Consider the following 12,236-nt stretch of genomic DNA (forward strand, 5'->3'; position numbering starts at 1 on the left):
TCTCTCCTCTCTCTCTCTCTCTCTCTCTCTCTCTCTCTCTCTCTCTCTCTCTCTCTCTCTCTCTCTCTCTCTCTCTCTCTCTCCCTAGTACGTCTTACTACATTCGCTCTGGCTCTTTCTTTCTTTTCTCTCTCTCTGTCTCGTACGTCTTACTCCATTCGATCTCTCTCTCTCTCTCTCTCTCTCTCTCTCTCTCTCTCTCTCTCTCTCTCTCTCTCTCTCTCTCTCTCTCTCTCTCTCTCTCTCTCTCCCTCTCCTCTCTCCCTCTCCTCTCCCTCCTCCCTCTCCCTCTCCCTCTCCCTCTCCCTCTTCCTCTCCCTCTTCCTCTCCCTCTCCCTCTCCCTCTTCCTCTCCCTCCCTCTCCCTCTTCCTCTCTCTCTCTCGCTCCCCTTTCTACCTCTCGGTACCCCATCTTCGCATGTCTTGGCGAGCACCGAGGTCCAGCAGCCAACAAGAGGTGCTTCTCAGACGGGACAATTATCTCTGCACGGGCGGACGGGAGACCCTGCTTTCGTGACCGTCGGCAGGGGAAGGAGCTGGGGAAGAGGCAGGTCGAGGGGCAGGGGGCAGGGACAGGAGAGAGGTGGGTCTAGGGGCAGGAGCAGGGACAGGGGAGATATAGGTCTAGGGGAAGGGGCAGGGGCTGGGCAGAGATAGGTCTAGGGGAAGGGGCAGAGACAGGGACAGGGGAGAGATAGAACGAAGGGCAGGGGCAGGGGCAGAGACAGGGACAGGGGAGAGATAGAACGAAGGGCAGAGATGGAGGAGAGATAGGTCGAGGGGCAGGGGCTTGGGCAGAAATAGGTCTAGAGGCAGGAGCAGAGACAGAGACAGGTCGTGGGGCAGTGGGAGAGACGTTAGTAGGTACAGGGCCACGGTCAGGGACAGGGGGCAAGGCCTGGGAAAGGGACAAAGCCAGGGACGGGTCCAAGACCAAGGAGTAGAGAGGGGGCCGAGGTTATAAGAGCAGGCAGGCGCGGGGACCGTGGTTGGAGGAGACGTGGGGAAGGAATCTTGTTTATATACTGCACGAGGACGGTGAATTTGTCACGGTGAAAGAGAGAGAGAGAGTGGAGAGAGGGAGAGAGAGAGAGAGAGAGAGAGAGAGAGAGAGAGAGAGAATGAGAGAGAGAGAGAGAGAATGAGAATGAGAGAGATAGATAGATAGAGAAAATGAGAATGAGAGAGTGACAGAAACAGAGACACATACACACACACAATGATACTGAGAGACAGAGACAGAAATATGGATCAAAGTCATTCCCTCGTCCTTCCAAAAGAGAAGTCAGAAATAGCCAAGTTAATTGCCACACCTACGATTGTCGAGTATTCGTAATTAAATGTAGCGTAAGTGATGACCGAAATAATACATCCCTTTGGACAATCTAGTTCTTCGTTCGCAGGGTAATTCTGCACAGGGAATCTTAACATTAGCTTTGATGTGAGAGATGTGTTTTCCGGGCGCTGGTTTTGCGGAGAGTGGATAGGCAAGAAGAAGAATTGTTGTATAGAATATAGGAATAGGGAAGGAGGAAAATGTCAGGATGGATAGAGAGAGAGGGAGAGGAAGATAGGGAGAGGGAGATAGGTAAGGGTAGGTAAGAAGGTGATTTAATTAAATGATGTAAGAGATGTATTTTCCGGGCGCTGGTTTTGCGGAGAGTGGATAGGCAAGAGGATGATTAAATGAAAAAAAGAATATAGGAATAGGGAAGGAGAAAATTGTCAGGATGGATAGAGAGAGAGAGAGAGGGAGATAGGGAGAGGGAGATAGGTAAGGGTAGGTAAGTAAGGTGATTTAATGAAATGATGTAAGAGATGTGTTTGCGGAGAGTGGATAGGTAAGAAGGTGATTTAAGGAAAATGTAATTATTGTTTTATAGAATATAGGAATAGGGAAGGAGAAAATTGTTAGGATGGATAGAGAGAGAGGGAGAGGAAGATAGGTAAGGGTAGGCAAGAAGGTGATTTAATGACAAAAAAGAATAATTGTTATATAGAATATAGGAATAGGGAAGGGGAAAAAATATGCTAATTTGATAGATATGGGACAGAATGAGATGATCGCAATAGATGGGAATATTAAGAGTGGAGTTAATGTCAAAGCGTGGATTATTGATATATGCCAAGCTTGTGTGATTGATGAAATAGAGGAGGAGAGGGATACGATAGATCGAAATATTAGAATCGAAGTGAAAGTCAAAACGAAGATTATTGATAAGAATTATTTTTTTTTTAATGAAATGAAAATATCAACAGCAAATCACGAATTGAATGAATACGTAACAACACAATAGACGAAGGAGCTAGGGAGGTCAAGATGACGAACCCCCCTCTCTCCCTACCCTCTCTCCCTCTTTCCTTCCGCTCCCCTCTCCCCTCTTTCCCTACCCTCTCCCCCTCTCTCCCTCCCCTCTCCATCCTCTTTCCTCCTCTCCCTACCCTCTCCTCTCTCCCTCCTCTCTCCCTCTCTCTCCCTACCCTCTCTCTCCCTACTCTCCCTCCCTCTCTCCCTACCATCTCCCTCCCCTCTCCCCTCTTCCCCTCTCTCCCTCTCCCTCCCCTCTCCATCCTCTCTCTCCCTACCCTCTCTCTCCCTCTCTCCCCTCTCTCCCCCCATCCTGTGTTACGTCGAGCCGTGACGCCGCTCGATAGTGTGTGTGTGTGTGTGACCGTGACTCCATAAAGATGGCGCATGAAAGAGAATGAACAGGTTAAAATGGAGTAGATTATGCGCGTAGGGTGGGAGGGGGATGGAAGGGAGGGAGGGAGGGAGGGAGGGAGGGAGGGAGGGACGGTGGGTGGGTGGGAGGGAGGGAGGGAGGGAGGGAGGGAGGGACGGTGGGTGGGTGGGAGGGAGGGAGGGAGGGTGGGAGGGAGGGAGGGAGGGTGGGAGGGGGATGGGAGGGGGTGGGGCGGAGGGAGCGAGGACATGGAATAAAGAGAGGGAGTGGAAAGAAGCGAAAGAGAATGAACAGGTTAAAATGGTGTAGATTATGCGTGTAGGGTGGGAGGGGGATGGGGGATGGGAGGAGGTGGGGCGGAGGGAGCGAGGACATGGAATAAAGAGAGGGAGTGGAAAGAAGCGAAAGAGAATGAACAGGTTAAAATGGTGTAGATTATGCGTGTAGGGTGGGAGGGGGATGGGGGATGGGAGGAGGTGGGGCGGAGGGAGGGAGGACGTGGAATAAAGAGAGGGAGTGGAGAGAAGCGAAAGAGAATGAACAGGTTAAAATGATGTAGATTATGCGTGTAGGGTGGGAGGGGGATGGGAGGGGGTGGGGCGGAGGGAGCGAGGACATGGAATAAAGAGAGGGAGTGAGAGAGAGAGCGAAAGAGAATGAAAAAAGAGAGTGGGAGTGGGGGAATTATCACGCTAATGGTTGTGTTGGTTTGCGATTTACAAAGGAGGGAATGAAAGAATGAGGAAGGGAGAGGGGGATTGAGAGAGAGAGAGAGCGAGAAAGCGAGAAAGAGAGAGAGCGAAAAAGCGAGAAAGCGAGAAAGAGAGAGAGAGAATGGAGTAAGACGTACGAGAGAGAGAGAGAGAGAGAGAGAGAGAGAGAGAGAGAGAGAGAGAGAGAGAGAGAGAGAGAGAGAAAGACATAGAAAAGAGAGAGAGAAAGACATAGAAAAGAGAGAGAGAGAGAGAGAGAGAGAGAGAGAGAGAGAGAGCGAGAGCGAATGGAGCAAGACGTACGAGAGAGAAAGAGAGACAGAGACAGTAGAGAGAGACCGGGAGACACACGGCCCTATAGCTTATGCGCGCCTCCCGTACTTCGCCGTAACAGGAAATTGAAACGGGTAAAACGGTCGTTTCGGCACGCCAGGGAGTCCCCGCCGGAACGACTGATAGGAATTTAGAGTCGTTCGCGCCCTCATTTTCCCCGACTTTGAATGAGGAAGGCGGGGCGGGCGTCGGGTAGCTACTTGGCTACGACTTGGCTACTTTTATCTGGGTTCGATTTCGCAACTCGCGCTCTTACTTTGGGTCTGTTTCTTTTTGTTTCTTTGTCTTTCTTTCGCTCTCTCTTTTTTTTTTACTCTTCGTTTTTCTCTCTTTCTTTTTAGTCTTTCTCTCTCTGTCTCTCTCTCTCTCTCTCTCTCTCTCTCTCTCTCTCTCTCTCTCTCTCTCTCTCTCTCTCTCTCTCTCACTCTCTCACTCTCTCACTCTCTCTCTCTCTCTCTCTCTCTCTCTCTCTCTCTCTCTCTCTCTCTCTCTCTTTTCTTCCCTCACTCCCTCCTTCCTTGCTTCTCTCCTCCCATCTCCCTTTCCCTCCCTCCTCCACTTACTCCCTCCGTCCCTCCCTTCCTTCCTCATCTCCCTTTCTATCGCTCTTTATATTTTGCTCTTTATCCATATTATATTATTGCAAAAAAAAAAAAAAAAAAATCTACCGGTTTTCGTATCCGTTGACACGAGTCTTCTATTCAGTTGCATGTGTTGAACGTCATGAGGTTATGACGACTTCTCTAATTAATTTTATGATGAGTTTTTACACCTTTGCACTCTCAGGTCCAGCTATGATTTTTTTTATTATTATTTTTTTTTTAATCCGTATTTCCCCTTATTTTTTTTCTGAGGTTCCAGATTTTTTTTTCTTTCTTTTTTTCTTTTTTTAATCCATATTTCCCTCCATTTTTTTTCTTTGGGCGGTTTGTTCTATTTTATTTAGTTGTTGTTTTCCGTTTTTCTTTTTTTTTTCATCCATATTTCCTTCCATTTTTTTTCTTTGGGCGGTTTGTTCTGTTTTATTTAGTTGTTTTTTTCCGTATGCATAATTTTTGTTTTTCGTTTAACATCGTCTTCAAAATTGCATAATTAATAGCTGCATTAGGAAGGGGGAGGATGCAATCTGTAAATGTTCTGTGAATAGCCAGGGCGAAGGGGGGGGAGGGGTTCTGTTGCAACGGAAAGATTAGCGTGAAGTTGCTGTGCCATTTAGCGTGAGGCACTTTAAGTTCAGGCTACCGTGTGGGTGGGTACGCGAGGTTGTAGGCTATTGTGTCCCGTGATGAAGTCAGGAGCAATTGGAGAATGTGCTGTGGTATATTTTGATATCCGGTGTTTCTTGTAAGAGAGGGAGAGGTAGAGGGAGGGAGGAAGGGAAGAAGAAGAGAGTGAGAGTGAGAGTAAGAATAAGAGTAAGAGTAAGAGAAGAGTGAGAGTGAGAGTGAGAGTGAGAGTGAGAGTGAGAGTGAGAGTGAGAGTGAGAGTGAGAGTGAGAGTGAGAGTGAGAGTGAGAGTGAGAGTGAGAGTGAGAGTAAGAGTAAGAGTAAGAGTAAGAGTAAGAGTGAGAGTGAGAGAGAGAGAGAGAGAGAGAGAGAGAGAGAAAGAGAGAGAGAGAGAGAGAGAAAGGGGGGTAGGGAGAGGGAGGGAGACTTCAAATCCGTTTATACATTATGCAATGATACATCTCAGTAGCTTTATCATACCTTTATCGCGTGCTAGGATACATAATTCCGTGGTATTTTACACTGTATCACTGTACAATGTTTTATGATACACATTAACACCGCCTGTACCAAGTGGTATAATACACTGCCGCTCGTTGTACCATGTGCTATGATACACCTCCACATGCACCATGATACATTTTAACATCAATTCTACTATGTGTTAAGAGACACCTCCACATGCACCATGATACATTATAACATATATTCTACCATGTGTTAGGAGACACCTCCACAAGCACCAAGATACATTTTAACATATATTCTACCATGTGTTAGGAGACCTCCACATGCTCCATGATACATTATAACATATATTCTACCATGTGTTAGGAGACACCTCCACAAGCACCATGATACATTTTAACATCAATTCTACCATGATGAGACACCACATGCACCATAATACATTTTTACATCAACTGTGCCTGTGCTATGAAACACTGAAACACCAGCAGTACTGTGTGTTAAAACGGTACCGTGGTGCACGATGCATTTCAACACCGAATACTCATAGATTTTCTTCTATTTGGAGCAACATTCTCGCGCACGAGTCACGCGAAACAGATTAGCATTTGTCATTGTGTAATGGCAGACTACTGTATATGTACGTTCAGTGATGAACTTGCCCCCGACTTTCGCGTCTTGTGCAATACGTCTTAAAAAAAAGCGAATAGAGTAAGAAGTATGAAAGAGAAAGATAGGGAGAAAAGAAAGAAAGAGGGAGAGAGCGAATGGAGTAAGACGTACGAGAGAGAAAAAAGAAAGAGAGAGAGAGCGCGAATGGAGTAGACGTACGAGAGAGAGAGAGAGAGAGAGAGAGAGAGAGAGAGAGAGAGAGAGAGAGAGAGAGAGAGAGAGAGAGAGAGAGAGAGAGAGAGGGGGGGGGGGAGCGAATGGAGTAAGACGTATGAGAGAGAAAAAAAACGAAAGAACGAGAGAGAGAGAGAGAGAGAGAAATTGAAAAAAAATCATGGCTTCCTGGTCACGTGTGGAGGCGAGGCAGCGAGCGCATGTTGGGAAGTATGTGCATGATTGCGGCTGCATGGTGATAGCTGGCGGCCACGCACGTGGTTCCCTCAACGCCCCGGATGTAAACAAGGTGGGCCTGGTTGAACTTCACCTTCGGAACATTTCTTTTTTTTTCTTTTTCTTCTACGTGTGAGGTGTTGCTGTGCGTGTTTATGAACCGGGACACGAGTCGAGCGTTGTGGTAAGCGGGGAAAGCGAGATGTTAATCAATTAAGAGATAAATAACCGCGCTTAATCACATGCCACGCTCACATGCGGCGAGGCGGAGGTGCTGCCGTGACTGGTACTGCGGATTTTTTTTTTTCTTCTTCATTTTTTAGGATGGGGGGAAGAAGGGGGCTCAGCAGCCTCATCTGAGTGTGGATGGTTTGTTTATATAGTTAGGGACTTTCTGCAAGGTACATTCGCATTTCGAACAAGGTAATATTTTGCGTACTTTACCCTTGGTTGTGTGTGCGTATCGAGGGGAGGAAAGCCCCGGGCAGGAAGCACAATAGTGTGTGCTTGCGCTGCATTTTGTTACGTCCTTTACTCAGGCTTTCCTTCTGGCGGGTTTCGTCCGCTTTTTAGCCGTTACCGAACCGCGATAATTATTTTGATAATGAGAGCTGCGGTGACTCACGCCCGGAGGATGGCGAAGGCGCAGAGAGTGAATATTGAGTGGCTGATATGGGGGAGGGGGGAGCCGAGCCCGAGGAGGGGGCGACGGCGTGCGACAGGGGGCGCCTCCGCACGCCAGGGGTGCGTGCGCGCGCGGATCGGCCTCGCACCCTGGCCGCGGCGCCCTGCCTCGCCCTCCGCGCCGGGTCGGGCCTCTCGGGGTCACTGGGACAGGAGGCCTTGCCCGGGGAGGTCGCGAGGAGTGTCTGACGGTCTTTTCGGGGCGTTTCTTGTGCAGGTGTGAAGGCAAGATGTTCACTGCTTGAGACTGTCATTCGTGGCAAAGCGGACACTAGTGCATTTCCTCGAGAAACTAAAGGACTTTGAAGCCTCGCGTAGCGCCTCGACATCCCCGCTGTTCATCCAGGGCGCTGCCGGAGCGAGGGCAGGGCGCGGGAACGCAGCAGCCGTGACGGCGGTGATGGCAGGTGACGAGCTGCGCTGCGTGTCCTGGTGAGTTGTTATGGCGGACATGACCAGCCTCGAGACATGAAGGCCTTCGTCAAGCTCAAGCATCTGCTCGGATCCCGGGACGTGACGTAGCAGGCGGAGGAGCGTTCGCCGACGCCTCCCGCCGAGCGAGGCCGCGCCGCGGGTGCGCCTCGCGCCGCGCACGAGCATCGCCAGCGTGCAGGGAGCGGCGGCCGTCGTTGAGCTGGGCGGCGGCGTCAGTGTGGGGACTATGGGCAATGAGGGCGGCAAGATCACCAGCTACGATGACCTGTACATCGAGAACCACGCCGGCAGGCAGGGCGCCGCCCTCGAGTACACGGGCGCCTCGCTCGACTCCCGCATCCGCCGCCTCAACGCCCGGCGGCGCACGAGCATCGTGTTCGGGCGCAAGCGGGCGCGAGAGCCGCCGGAGAGCGGCGCCGACGACGACGTCTCCAGCGACGACAGCGGGGGCTTCCGGACCGAGGCGAGCGAGAAGGAGCTGATGTCGTCGCCCGAGAAGCCCCGCTTGAAGGGCATCCTCAAGACGCGGAGGCGGCGCCGCCTGCGGATGGAGCAGCAGCCCGCCGCCACTCTGGCCAAAGCCGGCTCCCAGCAGTCGGTCAACTCGACCTCCATAGACGACTTCCTGCACACGCTCGTGAGGGTGGACAGCACGGAGAGCCTGGAGGCCCTCGCCAGGGACTCCCTAGAGTCGTCCGCGAGCAGGGCCGACGCCGTCGAGCCAGCCTCGCAGGACGCCCCGCCGCTGTCTCTGGAGTCCAGATCCTCGGACCCGCCGGCGTCCGCCAGGTCGACGAGCTTGTCTCCGACTCGACCCCTCATGAACGGGCTCATCCCGCAGACGCAGCCGCAGCCGCAGCGCCGCCTGTCCCGTCTGCCGCCGAGTCCTCCTCCGCGGTCCAGCTCGAGGACCGTCATGTCCAAGAGCGAGTACTCGCCCACGCCTCCACCACCGCCTCCGCCTCCGGCCAACCCGACGCCGCCGCCCATCCCGCCCAGGACGTCGAGCACGACGGCCGTTAAGGTAGAGGTTCACCAAGACCAGTTTATCCGTGCAGGAACGCTCCCCCCGACGGCGGCTGACGCTGCCGCCGCTAGGTTCCGCTCCCCGAGGCTCGCCGCGCCGGACAAGAAGAGGTCGATCACCCTCGATGAGCTGGAGGAGCAGATTCTGATGCTGGACGCCCCCAGGGCCGCGGGGGACGCCAGGTTCAAAGACTCGCCCCCGGGGACGCCGCCGCCCACGGGGAACATCGACGCGTACACGCCGAGGCTGGACATGAGCCAGGAGGGCGGGGACAGCCTCCCCCTCGACGGCAGCCCCCGCGTGCCCGTGGCGGCGGCGCAGCGCAGCCCGACGCGGCCGCAGTTCCGCAAGTCGTCGGACATCGCGCACCTCTACCTGTTCGGGGCGCGGGGCTTCAGGAAGAGGCCGGAGCGCCTCTCCACCGTTTCCACTTCGTCCGAGTCGGTGGCTCCCGAAGCGGAAGCGGCGCCCACTCTGCCCCCGAGGTTTTTTCGGCCTCCCGTGCCCTTCGCCAGAAGGGTCCTCACGGGCAAGGTGCGGAAGCTCACCAGGAAATTCGAGAAGAGCATAGCGACCGGGGGCGCCGTGGCGGAGTGCAAAGACTCGAGTGAGGAGGACGAGGGCGAGACCACCAGCGCCCGCCTCAGGAGGCTCTTCCGCCGCCAGCTTGACGAAAGGGCCTCGACGAGGACCGGCTTCCAGTACCTGACGGTGGGGCCGAGCGGGGACGTGGTGCAGCGGGGCCCCTGGGTCTCTGCCAAGCAGCCCAGCCTCGCAGCCACGAGGGACGCGTCGTCTCAGGTACAGTATGTGCGGAAGTTGACATGAGGATAAGATGAGTTATGCAATATGCAGTGTGGGTCGTGGGTCAACCCATGCAATTCAGGAATGCAAAGAGAATAAAAAGCACAGCGGATAAATTCCAAGCGCTGGTGATTACACAGCCACCTAGACAGGCAGGCAAGAGTAGAGGAGGCACAGAAGTGCATCCTTGAATGAACAGAAGGTAAATAAAATGTATGGAGAGTAAATACGAACAATTAGAATTACACAAATAAGTAACGCGCGTAAACATTTACTCGCGTGCGTCTCCTGCACGTGTAGATTATAGACTTGTCTGCCACGTCATCTCATTTTAACCTTGATTTTATTTAACAGACCCATTTTATTTCTTAAGATAACACGCATCAGAAAATTTGAATTGGAAGGAAAATTCTTATCTTTCTTTTTATTTTGCATAGTGACAGTAATTGCTTCGTTTTCGACTGACGAGATAATATTATAAATTGTTATCTACATCCTGTCGATGAATCCATATTAGAAAAAAGAATGGGTTTCACATTTAAAAAAAAAAAATCGCAATTCATGTATTTCATTACAAATTCAAAATATATATATATATTTTTTTTGCAATTTTACGTAATTTATTACATTTTTTTCGCAATTCACGTATTTAATTACAAATTCAAAATATTTTTCCCGCAATTCCCGTACACCAAAGACATCCTCAAAGCAAAAGATAGTCCGTGAAGTCTAGGAAGAAGTAAACAAACAAAAGATAAACGAAGGATGTCTAAGAAGTAAACAAATAAAAAAACGAAGGATGTCTAAGGAGTAAACAAACGAAAGATAAACCAAAGATGTCTAAGAAGAAGTAAACAAACAAAAGATAAACCAAGGATGTCTAAGAAGAAGTAAACACATCAAAAGCTCCTTCTAAGACCCCCCCCCCCCCGATCCCCAGCCCAGGGAGAAGGGGCACAGGGCTCTGACGATGACGCATGAATCAGCTGTTTATCGTGCGCGTCGGAGGACCTAGCGAGCCCCGCGCGTGAGAGGAAGAGGGGGAGGTTCCGGTAAGTGATAAGTCTCGAGGAAATGAAAATATTGCGTGGCGGAGGGCCGTCGGGTTCGCATGTCGGGCGTCTTGTGTCTTGCGTCCGTGGCTCGACGTGTTTCGTGTTTTGCTTTTTTTGTTTTTTTCGTGTTTTGTTTCTGTCTTTGCGGTTTTCTTTTTGTAGCACTTGAGGCAAGTGAGGTTTATGTACGTGTGTATATTTTTTCGTCTTTCGATATATTTCATTGTGTAAGATTTTTTTTCGGTCTTTTTTTTTTCTTCTTTTTGTAGCACTTGAAACAAAAGAGGTTTATGTACGTTTCGTCTTTCGATATATTTCATTGTGTAAGATGCTTTTTTCCTTTTCTTTTTTTGTTTCTGTCTTTGCGGTTTTCTTTTTGTAGCACTTGAGGTAAATGAGGTTTATGTACGTGTGTATATATATATATATATTTTTTTTTTTTTTTTTTCGTCTTTCGATATATTTCATTGTGTAAGATGTTTTTTCCTTTTATTTATTTTTTGTTTTTTTGTTTCTCTTTCCATTTTTCTTTTTCTTTTTGTAGCACTTGAGACAAACGAGGTTTATGAACGTGTTTTTTTTCATCTTTCGATATATTTCATTGTGTCAGATGTTTAGGTTCATGAAAGAGTATTGCGTTGTACAGGTATCTAGCATTTATTCTTACATTATGTCTGTATTTAAGAGCTTTGATTCTTGTGATAGTAGAGCTTTCGTTACAAATACTCCTCGAAATCTTGGCAGAAATGCACTCAATTATAACGAGTGCAGGTGTAAGTTTTGCTGAGAAAGATATCTTCGGTCACCATGGAAACGCTGAACAAAGTCCCTTGGCATTCTAATAGAAATTCCATTCTAGGTGGATAAATGAGCTCTAGATAATGACAAAAACGACCCTAAATTAGAATCACGAATGAATGAATGAACAATCCATTGAGAGAATCTTAAATGAATGAACACGACCCGGAGAGATTCGCGGAGGAATGAACAATCCCTTGAGAGAATCTTAGATGAATGAACACGTCCCAGAGAGAATCGCGGAGGAATGAACAATCCCTTGAGAGAATCTTAGATGAATGAACACGACCCGGAGAGATTCGCGGAGGAATGAACAATCACTTGAGAGAATCTTAGATGAATGAACACATCCTAGAGAGAATCGCGGAGGAATGAACAATCCCTTGAGAGAATCTTAGATGAATGAACACATCCTAGAGAGAATCGCGGAGGAATGAACAATCCCTTGAGAGAATCTTAGATGAATGAACACATCCTAGAGAGAATCGCGGAGGAATGAACAATCCCTTGAGAGAATCTTAGATAAATGAACACGTCCCGGAGAGAATCGCGGAGGAATGAACAATCCCTTGAGAGAATCTTAGATGAATGAACACGTCCCGGAGAGAATCGCTGAGGAATGAACAATCCCTTGAGAGAATCTTAGATGAATGAACACGTCCCGGAGAGAATCGCTGAGGAATGAACAATCCCTTGAGAGAATCTTAGATGAATGAACACATCCTAGAGAGAATCGCGGAGGAATGAACAATCCCTTGAGAGAATCTTAGATGAATGAACACATCCTAGAGAGAATCGCGGAGGAATGAACAATCCCTTGAGAGAATCTTAGATGAATGAACACGTCCCGGAGAGAATCGCTGAGGAATGAACAATCCCTTGAGAGAATCTTAGATGAATGAACACGTCCCGGAGAGAATCGCGGAGGAATGAACAATCCCTTGAGA

At 49.5% G+C, this 12,236-nt stretch overlaps 2 protein-coding genes across 2 annotated transcripts in view; one reads left to right on the forward strand and one right to left on the reverse strand.

Annotated features, from left to right (window-relative positions):
* Positions 1–464: 464 nt before the first annotated feature.
* LOC138867845 (uncharacterized) lies at positions 465–7,499 on the reverse strand. The gene is made up of 4 exons (XM_070144665.1): positions 7,260–7,499; positions 1,318–1,410; positions 756–898; positions 465–624 (listed from the first exon to the last, which is right to left on the reverse strand). Exons 1-4 carry the CDS (start codon positions 7,497–7,499, stop codon positions 465–467), a joined length of 636 nt encoding a protein of 211 aa, XP_070000766.1.
* LOC113819082 (rootletin) overlaps positions 7,377–12,236 on the forward strand; it is a 203,036-nt gene continuing 198,176 nt past the window's right edge. The window contains exon 1 of the mRNA XM_070144834.1: positions 7,377–9,433. Within this exon, the coding sequence (XP_070000935.1) occupies positions 7,832–9,433 (1,602 nt within the window). The 5' untranslated portion in view covers positions 7,377–7,831. The remainder of the gene's footprint in view (positions 9,434–12,236) is intronic.

The sequence above is a fragment of the Penaeus vannamei genome, chromosome 32 (genome assembly GCF_042767895.1).
Source record: "Penaeus vannamei isolate JL-2024 chromosome 32, ASM4276789v1, whole genome shotgun sequence".
Classification (NCBI taxonomy): Eukaryota; Metazoa; Arthropoda; class Malacostraca; order Decapoda; family Penaeidae; genus Penaeus; species Penaeus vannamei.